Genomic DNA, 25,425 nt, shown 5'->3' on the forward strand with positions numbered 1-25,425 from the left:
GGAATTTCTGACGCTAGTGGCATCACAGATGACTCCACTATCCCAGATTTTTTCAAGCTATTTGTGGACAATGCTGTCATAGATCTGATTGTTCGTGAAACTAATAAGTATTTTGCATGTTGGTTTTGGTACATTTAATGAAAACTGCAGTAATTTTATTTCTTGTTCTCCCCCTCAAAAAAAAAACTTGTTTTGTTGTGTTCTATTGCGAAGAAAGCCAGTATTTTATGTTGAATTTGATAATAATAGTATGTACATCAAGAAAACACTCTGAAAACGTATTCTATACTATTTGTGTGGGCATAATGTATACACAGGTGTGAAAAATCATTACCCTAGCACATTCTGGAGCAGTTCTGAGCAACTGCAGTTCAAATCAGGCAGAAAATTCTGTGTAATTTAGTGAGAACACCTGCACAAATTGCAGCGGAAAATAACCACCTGCTGTGATGACAATACTCAACAGCGCACAACGTACCACCAGAAAGCCAACTTCCCATTATTATTGCACCACTTTCCAGTGTGGGTAAAGACCTAAATGTTTTACAGTAGATGCGTAACACTCTATTATGCATGAGAATATTACTTTTTTTTTCATTTCTGCAAACCTTGATTTTTCTGCCGTATTTGCGGCTCACAGACATGACCCAAAAACCTATTTGCGCCCCGAAAGGGTTAAAAAAGAAAAAAAAAATTATACCTGTCACAACACAATCTTTCATAATAGTGTTCTTGTGAGAATTATGTGATGTATATTTCAGATGATAAAAGTAGCGATAAAAAACAGTGTTTGAAAAGATAATAGCACTCTTATGATGTAGAGATGGTGGAGAATGGTGACAGTGAGGTGAATGTCTTGGAAAGGGAGATAACATGTGTGACAGAGGTGAGAGGGGCAAGGATTTAAGGTCAAACTGTCTCCCAATGATATGTTTGTTTGTTTGCTCGTCTTCTTTTCTTGAAGTTTCTGATTCTAAATCTCATCAATTCATGCCTGTAAGGATGGTAGTTCTGAAAATTATAGAGCTAAAAATGTGACAGCCTTCCCTCTCCAAGTCCAGAGATGCTAGCACTCTGAGCTCCACCTAAGGAATTGGCTCCACCCCTCTCTTTCCCTGCTGATGGCAAGGATGCCAAAGGGTAGAATTTATCAAGAGAAAAATATTCACATAAAATCTTATATGTTGAAATGAGCAATGTATGATACATGAATTTTTTTCCGTGTGACTCAGGCAGACACAAGAGTGCGGAACATTTAAAAATGGCTTCCTAGGAAAAATAACACTTGATTTTTGCAAACAAACATCATAGAATGATAATTTATGGTGTTAAGCACCAGAAAAAAAAAAAAAAGTTAAATTAAATATTGAAAAACACCATAGCCTGCCTTAACAATGATAAGCAACGTCCGGCAACTATAATCTGAATTGTTTCCCCTTCTGCTTCTAATGTTACATTATTTGATGTTTTTTGCACAATCAAAATTTTCTGTTGTTTTCTCTCAGGTTAGATCTATCACTCATTGTTTATCTTTCATGTACAATATTTCACAATGCCCCTGAGCACTGCACCCGAGGTTGGCGCCCCACAAAAATGTTAATATCATCAATTCTTTTCTTTTTTTCTCCTTTTCAAGTGTTTTTCCATGTTTTTGTCTTTGCAAATAGCATTATTCACTGAAACTGCAATACGACCATCAATCTAAAAGAATGTGTTTTGAGATAAGGGAGTAAAAGGGGGGAGGGAGTCAGCTTCTTTTTTTTTAATGGGTCAGAATGAATATTTTCAATACCACAAATTTTATGATCCTAATGTTAGTACACATGTAGTTTTACATACGTACCAATGATAATCACCGTCTGGCAACTGTACCATCTCCCCTTCCCTCTTCCAATGCCACTTTACATTATTATTGTTATTATTATTTTTTTTTTACTATCACGCTTTGTTGCTTTCTTTCACAGTTTGATCTACCTGTCCTCCCTTATTTTTCATGTATTTCACTTACCAGTGCAACTGAACACTGTATCTCATGTTAAGTCCCCATCACGCACACATAAATGACATAACATCCCAAGTAGCATTGCCAGCACTAGTCAGAACAAAGTAAATTATGGCCACAGAATTTCTTTTGTTGGCACTTTGTCACTATTGCCACATTGAAACACAGGTGGAGGAATGTTCTCCCGTAGGAGAAAACAGAAATGAGTGAGGATAAACTAAGTGCAATGCATGACGGTGTAGCAGCAGCTTAAGACTCACTGTTTCAGGAGGCCAAAACATTACCCATTAGTGGGTATGACATTGTCAGTACTACAGATACAGATCTCATTAGAGTCTTGAGGCAGCATGCCAACAGTAAGGAAACATGACTGATACTTGTTAAAGCAGTGCAAAACTTGTGATGATAATAGGTGAAACACAAGTCTGTAAGTTTAGGACTGCACCAAACCCAAGGATTGTGAAACTCGGGTAGAGAAAAACTTGAGTGGGATGCATATTTAAAATGATGAATGACTTACCTTGTCTGATATGGAGAACTCTAAACCTTGCAAATTTGGATCTTGTGAGAATTTTTGTTGGTGGACCATTCTATTGATGTGTGTTAGTCTTTGGCTTGGATTTTTGGCAGTGCTGCGGATGAACTTTGCAGTCTCCTTGTCATTCAATTTTCCCAGTACTTTCTGTCCTTTTGCAATCTTGCAGCACTGATAGGCAAGAAAAAAGTTAATTAATTGTACAGTAGATCACTGATAATATATCATTCACATACAAAATAATTTCATTACCAACAAACTAGAAGAAAAAAAAAAAAGTTTCCTGTTGAAAAAAGATAAAATTAATAAAATAAATAAATAAATCTACTGCATGTACAGTTCATTAGCATTCATACTTGCAAAGTAGCACAATATCCATGAGTGATCATATAGCGAAAAAGTCTGTTAATCTGACAAATAGGGAATCAGAAGTGTGTTAGATTATCAGAATGTACCAACACCACACCAGGACATCCAAGTAACTTCGGATTTTCGGTCTCACACATCCAATGATTTTCTCATGTTGCTTAAGTTTCTCTGGTAAGACATCTAGTGAACTGATTGATGTTCTACATAATTTCCTTCACTAATGGATAGTTTTCAAGTTACGACTCTTTTCAATTTATATCTATCTCTCATCTCCAATGATCTTGGCGAACCTATGGGAAATCACAGTTTAGGGTGAGGGAGTATTAAATCAAGTAATGTTCCTTGCAGAAGAGATCACGAATCAATTAAATCATGAAGAATACCTCTGAAAACAAATAAGTTACACTGTCAGTGCCTGCCACAAGGGTTGTTGTTAATGGCGGGTAGCATTCCTTTTTTTACCTTCATATTTTTGTGTATACAATAAGCCCCCGCATTTGGCGAATCTCAGATTGGTAAAATTCACTATTGGCGGTAGGGTGGCCACAGACCATCGAGCACATGCTTGGCGATTTCAATTCAAACTTGGCAGTCCTCTGGCGGCTGCACGGCAAACCACATGACTCCCCAGTGACATCAGACCTCTCTCTAAACCTATCAGAATGCAGTGTGAGAGTTCCCTTCAGCCATTTTGTTTGTGCTACCCTCTGTTCTGCTAGTGTGGGAATGAATTCTGGTGATTTACCGCCAACATGGCCTCTACCAGTGCAACAGGTGGTACCGGTGGTAAGGACAATGGTGGTGGTGGCAAGGATGAAAGTGGGCGAGGAAAACAGTGGAAAAACAGGAGTTACAGCCTTTATATCATGTCTTATTAGCTTTATTTATTGTTTATTGGTCTGTTTTGTACACATTCTAATATGAGAAGGCAAAAGATCTTATTTCAGCTCAAAAGATAGTAATTTAGGGAAAAAGAGGGGCTTTGGCAATGGCAGAGGACTAATTGAAGCATTTTTTAGACAATTGATATGGTATAAAGAACTTGTGCTATGTGAAATTCATATCTGACGGTAGTTTTGCCAGACTAATTAATTTGCCAAGTGTCGGGGCTTACTGTAATTAAATTTTAGGTCAAGTATGGTTATGTATATCGATGAATGAAAGTTGATCATAGCTTCTTAAGGGGGTATTACATTGACCTATGATATGCAGAACTCAGGCTATGGTTCATGGGAGAGAGAAAGAGAGAAGGCATGAGAGAAAGAGAGGTACACGAGAGACAAAGGAAAGGGAAAGAGACAGGACGGGGTGAAGACAATAGATTGGGGAGGAGAGAGAGAGAGAGAGAGAGAGAGAGAGAGAGAGAGAGAGAGAGAGAGAGAGAGAGAGAGAGAGAGAGAGAGAGAGAGAGAGAGAGAGAGAGAGAGAGAGAGAATATATGAAGTCTAATCTAATGTTAATAACAATAACAACAACAATAATAATAATAATAATAATAATAATAATAATAATAATAGTAGAAGTAGTAATTTTCTATGGGTTCAGGCAAATGCTCCACTTAAGTCCACTATACAATCGATTACTTTACAATTGGATTTTCAGATACCAGTTACAGTTTCATATCCCTGTATAACTACATGAAAAAGTGTAGTTTTTTTACATTTTTAAACATTGGATTAGGGATGAGGTAGACAACAAAACTATGAATGCAACCTGGAGTAAAGTTTGGCCTGAAGTGGTTGCTAACTTTACTGGATTTTTCTCTGTCAGCATCACCGACTTCCATAAAGACATTGTTCGGCTGTCACACCATGCTGGCTTTGAGAAGGTGGAATGAGCAATGTCACAGAGATGTTTCTAAATCATCTGTCGTATCTCACTACAGAAACTAAAGTATGACATTTTGGTTGATACCATTAGAGTCAGAAGTAATTGCACAACTCAGATATGTTCAAAGAATTTTGTTAGGAACAAAAATAAAGAAATTATGACTAGTTGAAGTTAAAACACCACTTTGAAATGTTTATAACACATTTTACTTAAACCGGCTGTATTCAGCAGTTATAATATGAATGCTAGAATAAAATCTTTTTTTCTAAAGAAAAGCCTCCTTTAACACTATGGTGTAAACAGTTTTTTTAAATTCTGCCATGTAAACGAACCATGAAACTTTTTGCAACATTTTCACCTCTATTCTCAAATACGCTTTTTTATAGGCAGTGGCATATGAAGGATGATGCACTGAGGTTTGTCTATGCTCCCTTTATGGCAACACGATTATTGACTTTGTTATATCTCTCACATGATTATTTACAAAGCAGTTATCATGATATTTTATCATATTATGATATCAGTTTTCTTATATCACTTATTGACTTGAAACGCTCATCATCTGGTTCCATGAGCATCTATACAGGGCTTTCGTGATAAACTTGTCAATCTTGAATTATTACCTTGAACTCACAGCCCAGTTTCCAGTAAATCAAATGATGTGAGTTTGGGGTAGGAATGGGGTGGGGTTACTATAGCAAACCCCACCTCAGTCAGTCATATCCAAACCACAGAAAGGGAAGCTGAAAATGATCCAAATAGTAGACATGGATATTGAAGAGTTAATTAGTGAAGTGTTCCTCACATCCTGTATTTCAGACACATGAAATAACAAGCAGTGACAGTGCATTTGTAGCACTACAGAAGAAAAAGGATAAATGAAAAAGATAGGAGTTTTTGGGAAGTTCATTTCTATACATGATAATCCATCTCTCTCTCTCTCTCTCTCTCTCTCTCTCTCTCTCTCTCTCTCTCTCAAATCATATGGTTTTGCCAGGCCATTGCTTGACAACTGAACAAAAATATTGAGTGAATTCCTCTCTCACTGTCTTAGCGATTTTTTAATGACTTTTTTCCCATGTGGTAGCTGAATGTTCTCTTTAATTTCACTGCCAAAGCTGTTACTTGATAATCTAACTCCTTCCTCCTTCAGTATCATGTTATGTAAGACAAAACAAGAGGCTTTGGTGATAGCCCCTGCTGTGTCAACAGATGTTTCAATAACCTTTGTCAGCATCCTAAATTCAACACATCAACACATCTTCTAGATCTAAATGGTAATTGATATTTCTTTCTTGATATTTAAGTCTTGTTTGTGGTATGGTTGCATTAAAAGGGAAAGAAGGGATAGGCTTCATTACCCAGAAGCACATACGGCAAAGTATGTGAAGAAATTGTAAATTTACAGAAAGAAAAACAATGGGGGCATCAGACAGTGGTATTCACCTAATTGCGATCTTTCTTTATTTAATCTTGATAAACCTTGAGATTTTATGACACTGTTTACAAGTAACAAACTTTGGGATCTAGGCCATGGTAAAAATATGCTAATGAGTGTCCGTCAAGTGTCAAGAGTCAGCTGTCAATGATGACAATGCAGGCCAAGGTAATTCTTGCCTGAAATAACTTTTAGTGCATCCACTCAAATTCACCTGCCCTTGCTCACTCTCACTCTCGCCTGCTTTCTCACTCCCAGTGCGGAAACACCCTAAGGCTCATCAAGTAGTTGCTACCACTTCATGGAGAGAGTGCCACAATAATAAGAACACAGAATGACAACAGACAGGCAACACAGAAAAAATATTAATGCTACAATAATTTGGGATAAATTTTGACCAAGACAGTGTAAGTAATTTTCAAACTTAAATAATTAATTTTCATTCATAATAACTGTAAATTCAAGAATATGTTAATTCCTTCTTTGATAATCTGAACCACAATTATTTCAATAGTTACATGAATTATATGTTTGGTAAACCTGTGATTGGCAATAGAGGAGTATACCAATATTAATCTCACCTCAACAGGTAGATAGATGTTTCTGTTTGGTGGGCCAACTTGCAAGCAATTTAAGTATGGGTACCTCAGATTTATACGATACTTTGTGCGGAAGTATTCTTGCACGGAACATGTAGTAGTCTTGCCACCATTAGACTCCAAAGGAAAGGTTTGACGATCAGCCCCAAGGTCACCCATTTCATGTACTTTGTAGGTTCGAGGTATTTCAGTATGAAGAACTTGAATCTGAAACAAAAAATACAAGAATAATTAAGACTATTTCACATAATCCAATAGTGTGCGTGTGTGTATTTACCTATTTGTGTATTACAGGGCCCGAGCTAAGCTCTCTGTGTCCTGTCTCCTTGTCCATTCCTGTCATATCTCTCTTTCATCTAATTGACACACACCGCATCAAGGACATGACTGCTCAGTTTATTCCACTTATCAATGCTACGATGCGGGAAACTGTATTTTCTCACGTCATTTAGACAGATGTCCTTTATTAGCTTTTTTCCATGTCCTCGGAGATAATTACTTGTGGTCACCTTTATCAACTCTCTATCCAGTATGTCAATCTTGTTCACCAATTTATACATAGTTATCATGTCTCCTCTTGTTCTTCTCTCTTCTAATGTGGTCAGCCCCAGCTTCCTCAGTCTTTCCTCATAGTCTAACTCCCTGAGTCCTGGTACCATCCTTGTTGCCAGCCTTTGTACCCTTTCTACCTTCTTCACATTTTTCTTCATATGGTGACCAGACACATGCTGCATATTCTAGCTGGGGTCTTATTAAGATGCATAATATCTTCTTCATCATTCCTTCATCTAGGTAGTGGAATGCAAGGCCAATATTTTGAAGCATGTTGTATGTTTTCCAAAAAATCTTGTTAATGTGTTTCTCCGGTGACAAAGTGTTTTGCACGGTTACTCCTAAGTCTTTCTCCTCATTGGTCTCTTTAATTTTCTCATCACCCAGTCTGTAATCCCTGTTTGGTCTGTATCTACTTCTTCCCATTTTCATAACATGGGTCTTGTCTATATTAAATTCCATCTGCCACTCTTTACTCCACTCATATATTTTATCAAGATTTTCCTGTAACTTGTTACAATCTTCCACATTCTTTACTCTCCTCATAATTTTAGTATCGTCCGCAAACATGTTCATATAACTGTCAATTCCTACTGGCATATCATTTAACATAAATCAAAAACATGATAGGACCCAGCACTGACCCTTGTGGAACTCCACTGGTTACCTTCTTCCACTCGGACTTCTTTCCTCTCACCACTGTTCTCATTTCTCTTCCCATTAAGTAATTTTCCATCCATTTTGCTAGTTTATCATTTACTCCTTCAGTCATCTTTAGTTTCCACATCAGTCTATTGTGTGGTACTTTATCAAAGGCCTTTCTCAAGTCCAGGTAGATAGCATCCACCCATCCCTCTCTATGTTGCAGTATGTCAGTCACTCTTGAATAAAAACATAATAAATTGGATACACACAATCTTCCTTTTCTGAAACCAAACTGCCTTTCACTCAGAATATTTTAACTTTCTAGATACTCACTCCTCTTAGTTTTAATTACTTCTTCACATACCTTGCACAATATACTAATCAACGATACTGGTCTATAATTTAGCGGTTCCATTCTACTACCATTCTTATATATAGGCACAATGTCAGCTCTTTCCACTCCTTCGGGACTACTCCTGTTCGTATGGAGGTTTCCATAATATTAAATATGGGGTTCAACAATTGATCCTTACATTCTTTTAGCAACCTCCCAGATATGCCATCAAGCCCCATTGATTTATTAATATCCAGATTGCTTATAATTTTCCTTACGTCTTCCTTAGTAACCATGATGTCCTGCATTTGCTTTATTTCCGTAGGCCTTCTTCCCATAAAATGCTCCTCCTTTGTAAACACTTTGCAAAAGTTGTCGTTCAAAATTTCAGCTATCTCCAGCATCTTCATATACTTCTTCCCGTTTTTACCTTTTCTATTGCCTCCTTTATTTAGTTTTCCATTTATGAATTTGTAAAACATTTTTGGGTCACTATCACAGTTTTCCACCACCCTCTGTTCATATTCCTTCTGTGCTGTTCTCCTTACTTTAACATATATATTCCTTGCTGTTTTGTAGCCTTCCCTTGATAATACATCACTGCTTTTCTTAAGTTTCTTCCATGCCTTTTCTTTGTTCTTTTTTGCTTCTTCACAATTTCTATTAAACCACTGTTTATTATTTAAAGTCCCCTTCCTGTAATATGGCACAAACTTTTTCACAGCAGAGTTATACAAATCCATAAATTTATCGTACTTCAATTGCATATCTCTTTCCTGGTATACCACGGACCAGTCAATTTCATTAAAGAACTCCCTTATATAGTTATAATTTGCCCTAGTATAATTTAATTTTTCCTCCCTGCGTTCCACAATCTTATTCGTGCTTAATTCTGTATCCAGCTCAAAGCTTAGGACATCATGATCGCCTTTCCACAAGGGACTTTCATGTTCAATTTCCTCTTTTAGAGAGATTCCCCTGGTAAATACCAAAATCCAACCTTGCTGCAACATCCTGTCCCCTGCACCTTGTTGGTGATCTCACCCACTGTGCCATCAAGTTATTTGTTGCTACCTTTAACAATTCTTCTGCCCACTCACCACCTTTCACCACTTCGTAGTCTTCCCACACTATTTCTTTGCAATTAAAGTCTCCAACTATCATCACTCTATCCATTCTGTTGAGTTCTTGCTTCATTCTGTCTAGAGTATTTCTCATCACCATTTGGTACTGTTCATATTCCCAAGCACTGGTTCTGGGTGGTATGTATACTGTTATAATATTAATGGCCCTCTTGCCATCTGTTATAAGCATACTTATCACTTCCTCATTTCTCTTACTATAGTTCACCTCCTTCACTATCAGATCATCCTTAGTAAGAACCATTATACCACCACCACCTTTATTTTTTCTATCATTTCTCCATCTTTGTAGTGTTTTACAACAAACCAGTCTAGCTTTATTTCGGGCCTTAACTTTGTTTCCACTACACACATTATGTCCGGTTCGTTATTTCTTAGGTAATCCATACATTCTAGCCTCTTAGACAGAAATCCATCTATGTTCTTGTAAGTCACTTTTATTCCATTCCTAGTCTCGTTCTTCCATGTATTGCCTATTCTGTCTGTTTTATCCACCACTTCTTTAGCCTCCCATTTCTCATCCTCCAAAAAAACTTGATCTTTTCCTCCTCTGTTCTTTCGTCATTCCTCTCCTTCACTTCAGATACTAGCTCCTTCATCTTCATTCTCTCATCTTGTGACATATTTCTTCTTATATAAATTGTTTTGGTTTCCTCAGAGTCCTTAAGTTTCCAAGCCCTCCTCAACGAGGCCTCCGCTGCCACCTGAGACTTTAATTTCAATTTTAATGGTATATTCTTGCCTTCCTCAAAAGCTCCCAATCTTCTACTTTCTTCTACCTCAGCATATAGGTCCTCTCCTTCCACAGAGATCTTGTTCAGTAAAGACTTAATCTGTGTGTGTGTGTATGCGTGTGTGTGTGAACCAAATCCATTTTACCCATAGGGATCAATGTAAAATAGATCAATCCATTCCTGAACCCACAGATGTCTGAGAGAGCGACTTGGCATGGACCCTGCAGTTCCTGCAGCATGTACCCTCTAACAAATGCTTTTGTGCACCTCTCAGCTACAATAAACAAAGAATGATCATCGCTATAGTAACAGGGTCTAGCTAACATCAAGATGGTATACACTGATCCTCCTGACGACATTTATCATGCATCAATAGCTATCCTGGAGGTGAAGTGCTTCTGTGCTGCAATCAGCTGCTACGACAATATGGCCCAAACAGATATCTCATGGAATCTATTAACTCTTGAGATTTACCATACTAGCAAAGCATCTAGACATGTTATTCTAAACTATTTGTGTAATATGAAAAAAATTAACTAGGTTTTTTTACCTCCATTCTCCTCTGCATCTGGACACCACATGTTCAAACCCTCTTCCACGACATCAAAATATAAACAAAACTGCTAACATCTGAACAAGACAAAAGTGTCTGTCTTGTTTTGCTGGTAGCAGCTCCACCCTACTAAGCAGCAATATCTACCTGGTACCTCTAGCAGGTCTCATTGCCATCCACATACTGACACATGTGAAACCCGCCTTATGTTGAAGAATATGCGTTGAGGGATAAATACGATATGTTTGGTAAGCCACTGAGAGAGGAGAGCAGAGGAAGGTGTCAACACTAGCAGTACACAGGTAACAGTGAAATATATGAAATATCTTAATTATTCCATATATATATAGATGTACAGAGTAATTACAAAATAATCATCATTATTAAAGGAGTCTTTTTAAAGCCAAACTTTTTGGGCATTGCAGAAAGGGGACAGCATGTTGGTTGGGAGAACAACTGGTGATACTTGATGGTCACATCATGAAACTGAACCAGCCTAGCAAATTCATTTTCTTGACATTGTGTTAGTCTAAAATATTAATTTTAAAAATAACTAAATTTTTTACCTTGTGTTATTTCTAAACACTAATAAATTAAGAAATACCTGCAACTTCATCATTACCTTGATCTTTCTCAAACTGCTGGTAATTTTCCTCCTTTGATTATTATTAAGCGGTTGATTAAGGTCTTGATCCCGCAGATCAAGAAGTTCTTTGATGAAGCTGATAACAGTTTGTTCTTTGTAAAAGGCAGCATTCACCACTGAAAAAAGAATAAAATAAATAAATAAATAATTAAATGAATGGAAATATATAACCAGTGTAGAGAAAAAAAAAAAAAAAAAAAAAATATATATATATATATATATATATATATATATATATATATATATATATATATATATATATATATATATATATACAACATAGGGGAGTGTCAAAGCTGTTCAGAGAGCAAAAATTCGTCAAGCCGACGTAATTTTCCAATAGGAAATAATGGAAATAAGGGGGATACGTTCTGGGCTGGTCCCCAACATACCACATGGGTTAAAAAGAAAAATTATATATATTTCTATTAGTTTTTTACAAACCTTGCCCCCTAAGAAAGGATTGTTTGTAATGCATAAAGTGAAATCTTACATGGAATACCAAAAAATGAAGCAGAGATGAGATCAGCAACAGACGAGGCAGAGACTCAAGGCAACTCGGCCGCTTCTTCTTGAATTATTAATGAAATACCACGGTATTTCATTAATAATTCACTCAAAGCTACGGAGTCGAGGTTATCCTCATGGCATGAGCGTATATGAATATTAATATATGATATCCATTACAGCAGGCAATAGAGGAGTGGAAACATAAATTCAATATCGTGGTGAAAGACAACACGCAAGCTAAAAGGGTAACAAGAAGTGGCTGAGTTGCCGTTAGTCTCCGTCTCATCTGTGGCCGATCTCATTTCTGCTTTATTTTTTAGTATTATATGTAAGATTTCATTTTATGCATTACAAAACGATTCTTTCTTGGCGGCAAGGTTTGTAAAAAGCTAATAGAAATGTTGTTTTGTGACCATAAATGCATATATAAGACAGTAACACCATCTCCAGAGGTGATGTTCCCAGTAACCTCAGAGCAACCTTGTGTTACGGCCCGCCCGTAACATGCATTACTACCATCACCTCCTCCGCTTGTTACCTCGTTCGCCACCTCTCCGCCTCCCCTTCCACGTCAACGTCTCGTGAACCTTCCACGCCACCGCTTCATGAACCCTCCACGTCACCGCTTTCATGAAGCCCCGCTACTGTCCCGGTTGGATTCACGCGGCCCTTTCGACTCAACCGAAAGTGTTGAGCCAGCTCTTGGCTTTCTGGATTGGCAGTTGAGATCCAAGCCTCAACCAGTGAACACAACGCCTCTTGGGTCTACCGTGGGATCAACCATCACCCAGCATTTCACCACTGCGACACCGCATAAGTATCACTTCCCCTCGTCCGTGTTTTCCACATTGCCTCTATATAGGATTAGGATTATTGTTAGATATTAAGTTGGGTTCTTTATTGTTGTATTTATTACTGCGTTATATGTATATGTGTATGTCATTTTCCTGTGTTTCATGTTTCTTGTTATATATGTGTCAGTTTCATTATGGGTTATTAAAACAGCTTTTTAAAGTGACCCCCTTTTGCATTTCCTCACCAGTTGAACCTGCAGTGTTTTTTTTTATTGTTATTGTTCACCGGCTCTCCGATGCCAATCTTACCAGTTTAACCGGTGAACGTAACAATTGGCGACCGTGAAAGGACCATTATAACCCATGTTCAGTGTTCCATTTTTCCAGTGACTTTTTTTCTGTGATTGCTTGTGTTTCTGTGGTGTTGTGACTCTGATGTGTTTTTTTCTGTGACTTACTCTGCGTGTGGTTTAAATTTACCTTTGTGCGATCAAGTGGCTCCTTTTGGGTTAAAAGTGCTTCGTGACTTTCATTGGTATCGCATAGCAGTGGTAGAGCAGGAAACCAGGTAGAAAGGCGTGTTCACCGATAGCACTTATCTCTATTTTTGCACATAGGCAGGTGTGTAATAAGTGTTATCCAAGTGTTGGGATCATCATATGTTCATGCGAACCCTCAATCCCCTCACTTCGCGGATCATTTTTCTCGCTAGTTAGAATCGGCCATTTTAACTAGTCTCTCAGACTAATCCGCCTCCTTATCAATAACAAGTCTCAGTACACCCGCTCGCTCCTCACTCTCAAGTCTCGTAACTAGAGTAATCCGGATCCCTCTTAATGCCGTAACTCTCTAGTTTACCCTCATTAGTGATTGTACTCATAAGTGTTTACTTAAGTATAATCTAGGTAATTTCCAAGGTTGCCTTTATTATCACTCTGCCAAGTTCCTCACTTAAGTAATTCGCTTATCATTTTTTTTTTTGTGGTTTAACATCTATTTAATATGGCTTCCGCTCAGTTTAACGTTGAAGATTTTTGTGCCGACCCTTCTCTGGAACAACTTAAAGATGCTAATATAAAGAAGGACCAATGGAAGACCATCGCTAAACATTTTGATGTTCCCATCACGTCTCAGATGACTAAAGAGGTCATTAAGAATGTAGTTGTTGAACATCTAGTGCAAGAAGGTCAGTTGCTAGGAAATGCCATAGAAGAGTTAACTCCCATGTCAGCCTCTACGAGGACTATAATACACAGTCCCCAGGACAGCAGAAAAGGAAGAGAGAGAATTACGGGAAAAACAAATGCAACTACAGGCAGAAAAAGAAGATAAAGATAAAGAGAGAGAACAAGAAAGACAAATGCAACTACAGGAAAAACAAATGCAACTACAGGCAGAAAGGGAAGAGAGAGAATTTCAGTTACAACTTAGAAGGCAGGAGAAAGAGTTAGAAATTCAGGAGTTAGCCCTACGAAATGACGCTAAGTTTAGAGGGGAAGAAATAGATATAAAGAAACAGTTAGCAAGCTTTAATCCTGCTACAGCTGCTCCGCTAGTTCCCCCTTTTGATGAATCTGATGTTGACGGGTCATTTCGCGCTTTTGAGAGCATTGCTAATAGGAATAAATGGCCCAAGGATCAGTGGGTGTCTCTCCTTGTCCCTAAGCTAGTAGGAAAAGCTTATAGGGTATACAACGGCCTTAGTGATGAGGTAGAATATGAAGAGATCAAAGGTAACATTCTAGACGCCTACTCTATCACTTCTGATGGATACAGACAGCAGTTTCGAAAGTATGTCAAACCAGAGTCTCACACCTATGTTGAATTCGCTAGTGAGAAACTAAGACAATTCAAGAAATGGTTAGCCGCCCTTAACATTACCACCTTTTTGGAGTTGCTCAATCTAATGGTCCTGGAAGAATGGAAGAACAAGTTACCTTTAATATTCTGAGGCATGTGGAAGAACGGGAGAGAGTGATCTTATGTCTGCCGCTAAAGTGGCTGATGCGTTTGCTTTGTTGATGGGATCCCTGGGTAGTAGAGGTCGTGGTTCATTGTCTAATGTTAGGTCCTCCTTTGGGGAAGGTTTTGGGGCGGGTGGTAAGCCAACCGGATTCTCGCCAAATGCATATAATTCCCCCTGGTGTACATACTGTAAGAAGCCAGGTCACACGATCCAGAAATGTAGACACCCAAATTGCAAGGGTTCTCAACGTCAATTTTCTTTTGTGTCCCTAGACCTAACACATTTGAGAACAAGAAACCAGTGGCCCTAGCTAACCCTGTCAACTCTCCTCTAGAACTTTATGACTCGTACATGTATCAAGGTAAAGTGTCCCTGACTGATGGTAAAGACAAGGCAATAAATATCAAGGTTCTGCGTGATACAGGTGCTGCCCAATCCATCTTAAGGGAAGATGTCATCCCTAACATCAAACAGGCTTTCACTGGGGAGAAGGTGATCCTTACAGGTCTCGAATCACAGCTCTCCTATCCTTTGGCTAATATTAGCTTACAGTGCCCGTTCATTTCAGGAGAGGTTGAGGTAGCCATTAAACCTGGTGAACTGCCAGTACCGGGGTACATCTTGTACTGGGTAATGATCTTGCGGGTAACTTGGCTGTTCCAAACTTAATTGTTCTTGATTCTCCCTTAACAGAAAGTCCCACTAAGACCCTGGACGAAACATCCCTCACTTCTTCCCAGTGTGTGCAGTCACCAGGTCTCAGTCCAAGTCCCCTGCCCTTTCATCACCTCCTCCACCAATGATTGCCTCTACTGACAACTTGTATAATAACATCATTTCAAAGGAGAATTTGATTAATGCTCAGGAACAGGATCTCACTTTGGCTAAGATCAGACATGTGCCAGTGAGACAAAGGATATGTCTAAATTGCCTTGTTTTTATTATCAGGAAGGAGTCCTGATGCGTGCCTACAGACCTCCTGAACTGAAACAACTAGACACCTGGTCAGAAACACATCAAGTTGTCATCCCTTGTCTGTAAGACCAGCCATTATAGAACTAGCTCATGATGGATTGTCAGGTCATCTAGGCATCCAAAAAACCTACAAGAAGGCTCTTCAACATTTTTTTTGGCCAGGAATGAAAAGGATGTGTCACACTATGTAAAAACATGTCACATATGTCAAATTGTGGGTAAGCCTAACGAACGCCTTGTGCCAGCTCCTCTGACGCCTATTCCAGTTCAGACGGAGCCCTTCGAAAAGATCATTCTAGACTGTGTAGGGCCCTTACCCAAAACCAAACGAGGGAATCAGTATTTGTTAACCCTCATGGATCCCACTACCAGGTACCCTGAAGCATTTCCTCTTAAGAACATCACATCAAAGACCATTGTAAAACATCTAATACATTTTTTCACCTCGGTAGGAATTCCAAAACAAATTCAGTCTGACAAGGGTAGCAATTTCACTAGCCATTTTTTCCAACAGATAGTGAATGAGCTAAACATCGACCATGTTACCTCCTCGGCTTACCACCCCAATCCCAAGGCTGTCTGGAGCGGTTTCACCAAACATTAAAATCCATGATGAAGAAGTATTGCTTGGAGCATCAAGGAGACTGGGATGAAAGTATTTCTTTCCTTCTCTTCGCTTTAAGAGAATCTCCTCAAGATTCTTTAGGTTACTCCCTTTGAATTACTCTATGGTAGACAGATCAGGGGGCCTCTCAAAATATTAAAGGATCAATGGTTTACTAAAAATACTCCTTCAAGCCCCAGTGTGTCTGACTACATCAGTAACCTTAAGAATAAAATCAGTGAAGTCAGATCTTTGCTAAATCAAACTTCCTCAAATCTCAAACTAAAATGCAACAAAATTCTCTTCCCAAATCTGTCATGAGAAGTTTCAAACCAGGAGACAAGGTTTTACTTTTTCTCCCACTCCAGGCAATGCTCTTCACAGTAAGTTCATGGGACCTTATGTTGTGGCTCAAAACTAAGTCCATTAAATTATGTGATCCACACTCCTGACCGTCGTAAGGATTCCCAACTAGTTCATATTAATCTAATGAAACCTTACCACTCCAGAGAACCAGAGGACGACTTGTCTCGCTGTACCTGTATGTCTGGTAGGAAGGAGTCTGGTCCTGTGCCCCCGAGGAAGAGTCCGACATCGAATTCCTCTTCTCGTCACCTAAAGGACGCCCTCAAACAGCCAAATCATGTCCAACCTTGATGAGGTGTTTCTTTCCTTAACACCTTCACAACAGTCTGATCTTAAAAGTTATTGCTAGACTTTTCTGAAATCACAGGTGACCTTCCAGGAGTTTGTAATACTATCCAACATGACATAACATTAATATCTAATGACATCAAGCCTATAAGACAACCAGCCTATCGCATTTCACCCATTAAAAGATACTTGATGAAAAAAGAGGTAGACTATCTGCTCTGTCATCACCTTGCAGAACCTAGTATATCTCCCTGGTCTTCTCCCTGCCTGTTAACATCTAAGCCAGATGGTAGTAGTCGATTTTGCACCGACTACAGGAAATTAACCCATAAGAGGTCAACATACCTTTACATCACATATACTCATCCTGGTCACCAAAAATCACTTTTTTGTTTATTGTTCCATATGTATGAAAATGATCACAAAACTAAAAAAAAATAAGTTAAAGTTCAAAATCGGCATTTTAAATGTCCGCTGGCTTTTAAACTTGGCTCGCTGGTGCTGCCAGACGACGATTTTGTTTTTCTTGATTTTTGTTGTTTACCGACCTTTAAGAGCTATAAATGATAATCTACGATAAGTAAGTGTATTATGGGTCCTTATTATCTAAGACAGTTGCATGTTTTCATATATAGTTAATTTCCATTTTTTTAAATGAAGCAGTTTTATTACAAAATAATTATATTTTTTTGTCTAACACTACAAGTACCCTTTGGCTTCCTTCACATTATTTACACTATAAATGATAATCTATGATATGTATGTGTATTATGGGAGCTTATTTTCTAAGACCAGTGCATGTTTACATATATAAATAATTCCGTTTGTTTTCAAAATAAAAGTCGATCACAAAATAATGTCTAACACAAGTATCCTTTAGCTTCTACATTCTTTACACAAGCATTATCCAATATGCTTAGTAGTGTAGCAGGGTATGATAGTCTTCAAAGCAAGGCTCAATGCATAGAGCTACATCACACTCATGACAGTAATACCGAGTGTCACTCCGTTTTTTTCCGCCGAGTTGTGTGACTGCAGACATGACAGGCTTTCTGGACTTTTTCTTTTTCATGTTTTCTCGTGGCTGCAAGGTGCGTGGAAAGTGGCGTCAGTGAGGCGCACAGGATTGTCAGCAGCATGACGACCTGGCATAGGCGTTCCCACGCATTGTCTTCCAGCAACTGACGTACCACTTGGATGACATACTCCTGTAGAGTGATTCTTGTTTGTGGTGTGCTTCCACAAAATATGAGCATTCAGCATGGTTACATCAATAAGGTGGAAAAATAGCTTCTATACCACTTGAGTGTTTTACAGCACATTCTATGGAAGAAATCATTGCGTCAGCTTTGTCTACTAGACGCATGTTGATGTTGTAGTCTAGCACACACTCAGGCTTCATGACACGTTGTTTGGTGGAGCGATCAGTGTTGTGGCTGAGAACCATCTGAGGATTGTGGATGTTGGTGAGAAGTCTTACCTCTCGCTTATCTTTCCACATAACTGCAAGTGTATCATTGGCTTTTGTAGGCACAGTCTCCTTGTTTGGTAGAGGAGGAAATATGGCATGTGTTTTCTGTGCTTCACTGTTCCACACCCACCAGTCTGTCTAGAGGAAAGAATTTCAAATAATGATGGACTTGTGTACCAGTTGTCAACAAAGAGTACATGATTTTTATCAAGATAAGGCTCCATAAGTGTCATCACAACAGCCCCTGACAGTCCCAGACTCTTATCATCAGTGACTTCTGTCCCAGCCCCTGTGTAAAGTACAATGTCCTGCACAAAACCAGTCTTGCAGTCACAAAGTACAAATAATTTGAGGCCAAACCTGTGGCGCTTTGATGGTATATATTGGCGAAAACCAATATTTCCACGCCACAACATCAAGCTCTCATCAATGTTGAGGTTTTTGTAGGGATAAAAAGCCTCCTTGAATTTACTTCTGAGATGATCAAAGACACTGCGAATCTTTCTCATCTTTTCAGTTATGTTGTTTGCATATGCCTCCAAGTTATCAGAGAAGTGAAGTGCTCAGAATATTGGTGAATCTGTTCACAGACATGACTTTGCTGAAAACTGGTGTCTGGATGACAGGATCTGTACTCCAATAATCTCTGTAATTATTTTTCTTGACAATACCCATAAGCATCACCAGGGCCAAGAAAACCTTCATCTCAGGTACTGTTACATCATACCACTGATGTTCACGTGAGTGAGGACCCAAAACTTTCCCTCCTCTCATGAAATATACATAGCGGTTTGTCTCAGTCACAATTATTTCCAAGATGTTGTCATCCCAGAAGAAATTATAGAATTCACACTCTAGGCTATCTGCTGTGAACGTTTGTACTTGTATTCCTGAGTTTGACTCATCAAAATTGAAAATTTGTGGCTCAAAATCTGCCCCATCTATCCAGTCCCATCTGACAGCAGGCCTAGTTGTGTCAGGTGTAGCAGCTACCCTTCCCCTACCCCTGCCAAGTGGTGTTTTGTGGCGTTTGCACAAGAAAGAAGGGCGAGATGGGCTTGCCCGTGTGCGCCGCGCCTCATCATTGCCTCGCAAGCGTGTGGATGTAATGTCAAGGTCATCAGACTCATCATCACCTATTTGGACAACAGATGATTGTTGCCTTCCACAAGATGATCTAGCCTCCCTTCTCTTCTTCCTTGTACTGGGTGCATAAAGCCAGTCATTTGTGCTAGAATGGGAAAATAAAGTGGAGGCATGGGAAGGTTCAGGATCTGGGAGGAGGAGTGTATGGAGGTGGCGGTGATACACCAAAGTATTCTGCCTCAAGTTCCTCGTCTTCTTCCTCTATTTGATGATCAAATACATAATCAGGGTCATCATCATTATCATCAATGCTGATGTCACTGTCCTGATCGCCGATATCTTCCTCAAGACATAACAGCTCATCAATCTCAGCGAAAGTTAGAGAGTGGTGACGCTCCTGCCATTGTGACTCATAGCCAAGTGATGGATGGCGACGCTCCGACGCTGGGAAGCAGCAGCGCGCGCAGTGAGATTACTCACGACGTGTTCAAATGGCAGGAAGCCGTGCTAAAATATGCTAGACACATACAGAAAAATAATTCATGTAAGCAGAAGGCATTTGGAAGTAGTAGAAGGTGGGAAAGTGACTAACTGCTTTGCGTGATTGACCACAGGAAGTAACCTCCGATTTCACGTACTTGTACGTGATTGACCACATACGGGTTAAATAAAGTGACGGTGCCAGACTCCTACCCATTGCCCTTGATAGAGGACCTTATAGATAGTATAGGAGTAGCCAAATTTGTAACCACTATAGACTTACTTAAAGGTTACTACCAGATTCCCCTCTCGGACGAGGCCCAAATAATATCCGCCTTCATCACCCCCTTCGGACTATACCAATACACAGTGATGCCCTTTGGCTTATCTAATGCTCCCGCCACCTTCCAGAGGGCTATAAATTACATCACTCAGGACTTGGAGGGAACATCTGCATATCTGGACGACCTGGTGGTGACTGCGGACGACTGGGCGACACATCTGACCCGTCTTTGGAGGCTGATGGGTCGGTTGCAGGAAGCCGGGCTTACAATCAACCTGGCCAAGTCCACCTTCGGAAGTCTACGGTGGTCTACCTGGGACATGTGGTGGGGAACGGCAAGGTTCACCCCAAGAGAGCTAACGTGGAGGCCATCCTTGGCTTCCTGTCCCTACCACCAGGAAAGCTCTCATGAGGTTCTTGGGGATGGCTGGTTTTTACAGACGCTTCTGTAAGAACTTCTCCACCCTGGCAGCCCCCCTGACGGACCTTATCAGCACTTCCGTCCCCTTCCACTGGACCCCGACCTGTGACCAAGCCTTCCAACACCTCAAGGCGTTTCTCTCCTCGGAACCAGTGGTCTGGACGCCGGATCACTCCCACCCCTTCCATCTACAAGTGGACGCGAGTGGAGTTGGAGTGGGTGCTGTCCTACTACAACCGGACCCCACAAGCGGCATCCTCCATCCCATCGCCTATCACTCCGCGAAACTGAAACACCATCAATTCAACTACTCCACCATCGAGAAGGAGGCTCTGGCACTCATCCTGGCGCTCCAACGTTTTGAGTGCTATCTTCATCCTGGTCCTCACATCATGAAGGTCTTCACCGACCACAATCCTCTGGCCTTCCTTCACGCCATGAGGAACCGAAACCAACGCATTCTTAGGTGGGCCTTGTTAACTCAACCCTTCAACTTGGAAGTCCACCATATCAAGGGGGTGGACAACATCCTCGCCGACACCTTATCAAGATCTCCCGTCTCACCTCCTTCATGAGCCCATTACGGAGGTCTTAGGGGAGGAAATGTTGCCCGCCCGCCCGTAACATGCATTACTACCATCACCTCCTCCGCTTGTTACCTCGTTCGCCACCTCTCCGCCTCCTCACGCGGCCCCTTTCGACTCAACCGAAAGTGTTGAGCCAGCTCTTGGCTTTCTGGATTGGCAGTTGAGATCCAAGCCTCAACCAGTGAACACAACGCCTCTTGGATCTACCGTGGGATCAACCATCACCCAGCATTTCACCACTGCGACACCGCATAAGTATCACTTCCCCTCGTCCGTGTTTTCCACATTGCCTCTATATAGAATTAGGATTATTGTTAGGTATTAAGTTGGGTTCTTTATTGTTGTATTTATTACTGTGTTATATGTATATGTGTATGTCATTTTCCTGTGTTTCATGTTATATATCTGTGTTTCATGTTTCTTGTTATATATGTGTCAATTTCATTATGGGTTATTAAAATAGCTTTTTAAAGTGACCCCCTTTTGCATTTCCTCACCAGTTGAACCTGCAGTGTTTTTTTTTATTGTTATTGTTCACCGGCTCTCCGATGCCAATCTTACCAGTTTAACCGGTGAACGTAACACTTGTCACCATATCTCCAAGTGTTCATGGATACTATTTCGTGGCAGGAGATTGCTCTGACATTGTTAAAGAATCTTGGATCCAGCTCCAAGAGCGCTAGAGACAGAGGCGAGGAGCCAGCCAATTACAGCAAAGCTGCGGCATTCGGTCCCTCACCTGGCAAATTCAAACCCAGAAAATTCGCTAAAACGGATGTGGTTGTTCGTTATGCGGACTTTTTGGTCTAACTTTATATAGTACATTAAACCGGAAATTCGTTAGATGAACATTCGTTAAGCGGACTATTACTTAATATATATACAGAGAGAGAGAGAGAGAGAGAGAGAGAGAGAGAGAGAGAGAGAGAGAGAGAGAGAGAGAGAGAGAGAGAGAGAGAGAGAATTTACCCATGACTGTCCAACTTTGTCATACATTTCTCAAGATAAGAGTGTTTTTCTTACGGCGATTGAGTTAGCAATTAGTCATTTTCTGTTTTCTGTTGCGGGCATCATGGGTGGCTATTTAATCTTTATTTGATTAATACTATGTATGGTGCAATCTCTTAGTCATGAAATCAATTTCATAACATACTAAATAACCTAAAGAAGTAGTGTATGTATATATATCAAAACGCATGTGATGCACTAATATCCCATATGAGGCGCTTGGTGACAGAGGGAGCTAAGCGCCACCCAGATTAAAAATTAGGTTAGTATATCATTTTCTTCTCCCAAGCCTCTATTTTCCAGTGATGTAATTGCCAGAACCATTCGACAACTCCAACATGGTCGAAAATCGCAGTAAAGAGAAGGGTGTGTCGTCCATAGCGTAGGTTAGTCTGTCGAGTCGCCTCAGGGTCTGTCTGTCTAGTCCCGACCGAGTACCAAGCGCCACATTTTCTCTTGTCCCACAGTGAAGCAGGAAGGAGAACAAAGGACCAGTATAGCATTTTCTTCTCCCAAGTCTCTACTTTCCGATCGTGTAACTGCCAGCATTATCCACCAACTCCAACTAGGTCGAAAATCACGGAAAAGAGAAGGTAAATTTGCCCTTAATGTGTGCTGGTCTATCGCGTCCCCAGTGAGTCAGGAGCGGGAACCAAGAGACCATTCTTCCCGCGTTCTCCCAGCCCAGCCAGTCTCAACCCACGCCACGCCATACGCCTGTGCATTCTCCTTTTTTTTGTGTTTAAGCGTGGATTTATTACCTGCCACGTACCATGGCTTCCACCAGCGGTGAGGAGGATGTGCAGGGGCATACCCTAGTGGAGAAACAAGGGCGTAATCCAAGTGAATGGAAGAAAAACAAGGCAAAAAAGGAAGCGTAACACCGGTCAAGCGTATGCGAGTAGTGTCACCGGAAAAGTTGTGAAATGGAGGGATAGGGGCACCGTATAGGGATGGTTGCTTTGAAAAGATGGGAATGAATAATATTAAGGCTATTCATGAGTCATTTTGGGGTTCATTTACTTACTTTGACATCTTCTACATTAATATTGATGCATTCAAGGTGAATACCATGTTTCTATTATCTTTATTATTTTTAGCGTATTTTCTATCAACGAAATCTCATGTAAACGAAACCTAACCTAATCTAATCTAACCTAACCTAACCCACAGATAGGATTATAGTGTCTGATATTGTGGAGGGTAATAAAATGTATGTAATGTAGACATCCTAAGCTTTCATTTAAGACCAAATTGAGCTTTCTATCTTTATCCGTTCTGGAGATATCACATTCTGAAAGTCGCAAAACTTTGATCGCATTTTTCTCTGTTTTTTATTTTTGGCGCTTGGCTCTCTCTGTCACCAAGCGCCTCATATATAAAATGAAATCCATGGTACACATATTTGCTTCCAACAGGATTATAAAGAACATAAAAAAATGGGGGATGCATTAATAGTGTGTAGTCTATGCAGCAATAATACAAGAAAGCAAGAGATACAATTGCCACGTATTATATTTCTATTGAGAGTGGTCTATTATTTCGAAAAACACCCTGCCAGGCGTACAAACCAATGCGGTGCAACCAAATCGCCGAAGTCATTAGTCATACCAGTAGTTTTGTATTATATTCTGAACTTAATTCGTAAAAAATTTTTGGCGACAAAAAGTAATGCATTTGATTCATGTAAACTTTATAGTAATTTATATTTCATTTACGTTATTTAAAAATGGTTTGTGTAATAAAACAGAGAAACATTTCTTTATTTCCGAATCGTGATCTACCGAAATCACCCAAGGACCATAAACAAGGACTCTAGTCGACCTTCAGAAACCCGGCAAAATGACAAACTTTGTATGTGCCATCGCTGATTGCTAAAGAAAAGCAAGCGCCCCAGAATGAAAGATGTGAAAGGTCTGAGGAGCACGTGTGTTTGTGTTGGTTGTCGAGTGTCGTACTGCAGGCAATAACATAATATTTCAATAGATTTTTTTCTTTTTAATTTGTGTAAGAGTACTTCATAGTGCCTTTAAATACATTTAAAAATTAAGGAAACTATATATACATACACGGTAAAATACGCGCATTTCTTAGCCTTTATTTGAATAATACGTATTTTGTGGATCGCTACAATTTTGGTTGAAATTTTTAATGCAAACTCAATCTTTGATTTTTTTACGAAAAATGTATGATCGAATTATCTCTATATTTTAATCAAACAAAACACTAGCAGAAAGGGATTAGTGACATTTTTTGAATCTGAAATGAAGATTCTGGTGGTATGTAGTAAGTATTCACCTTAAGAGAATGCTCCTATAAACATAAATAGTAATTTTCAAGGGAGTGAAGGAAATTTGTGTCAAATTTGTTAATTTTTGTGATACTATAAACATAAATAGTAATTTTCAAGGGAGTGAAGGAAATTTGTCAAGTTTGTTAATTTTTGTGATATTGCATTATAAAAACTTGTTTTCCCCGACGAAAACAAGCTCGTACTACTTAATATGATGTAAATAGGTGACTATGTGGCTAGATTACCACATGACTCAGCAATAGGCAATTATAAATGACAATAATATGTGTAGCAAGATAGAACCAAGGATGGTGAAAAAGGGAGAAATGACAGAAAAACAGAGAAGCTCCAAAGAGAAACTGCAATCTCAGGAGTTTGACAGAGATGTTGGTTGTCTAAAACACAAGCATTAAATGTGAATTTGTTACATTAAAACAGACAAGATTCTTAAACATCATGGTATTTTTTTATGTAAGAGGAAAAAATCCCAAGGAAAAAAAAATTAAAATTAAAAAGGAAAGGTCCACTGGAATTGCAGTCTCCAAATATGATTGAAAGAATTAGTCAAAAATCCTGGGACAATGTCTCGACACCTCTCTTAAAAGAAGTGAAGTCATAGGAAGATGGAAATACAGAAGTAGGTAGGGAGTTCCCAAGTTTACCAGTGAAAGGTATGAATGATTGAGAATACTGGTTAACTTGTATTAGAGGGTTGGACAGAATAGGGACAAGAGGAAGAAGAAAGCTTTGTGTAGCGGGGTCACAGGAGGAAGGGAGGCATGCAGTTAGCAAGATCAGTTGAACAGTTAGCATGAAAATAGCAATAAAAGATAGAAAGGGAAAGATTTTATTTCAGCTTGAAAGATGGTATTTAGGGGTCAAAAGAGGGACTTTGGCAATGACCAAAGACTGAT

At 39.5% G+C, this 25,425-nt stretch overlaps 1 protein-coding gene across 2 annotated transcripts in view; it reads right to left on the bottom strand.

Annotated features, from left to right (window-relative positions):
* The window catches only part of LOC123506853 (protein argonaute-2-like), a 136,580-nt gene that overhangs the window by 63,203 nt on the left and 47,952 nt on the right, over window positions 1-25,425 (bottom strand). For both annotated transcript variants that reach the window (XM_045259208.1, XM_045259209.1), the window contains exons 6-8: window positions 11,356-11,495; window positions 6,756-6,980; window positions 2,523-2,708 (exon numbers count right to left, since the gene is read on the bottom strand). In XM_045259208.1, coding sequence (XP_045115143.1) covers window positions 2,523-2,708; window positions 6,756-6,980; window positions 11,356-11,495 — 551 coding nt within the window. The remainder of the gene's footprint in view (window positions 1-2,522; window positions 2,709-6,755; window positions 6,981-11,355; window positions 11,496-25,425) is intronic.

This window comes from Portunus trituberculatus, chromosome 21 (genome assembly GCF_017591435.1).
Source record: "Portunus trituberculatus isolate SZX2019 chromosome 21, ASM1759143v1, whole genome shotgun sequence".
NCBI lineage: Eukaryota > Metazoa > Arthropoda > Malacostraca > Decapoda > Portunidae > Portunus > Portunus trituberculatus.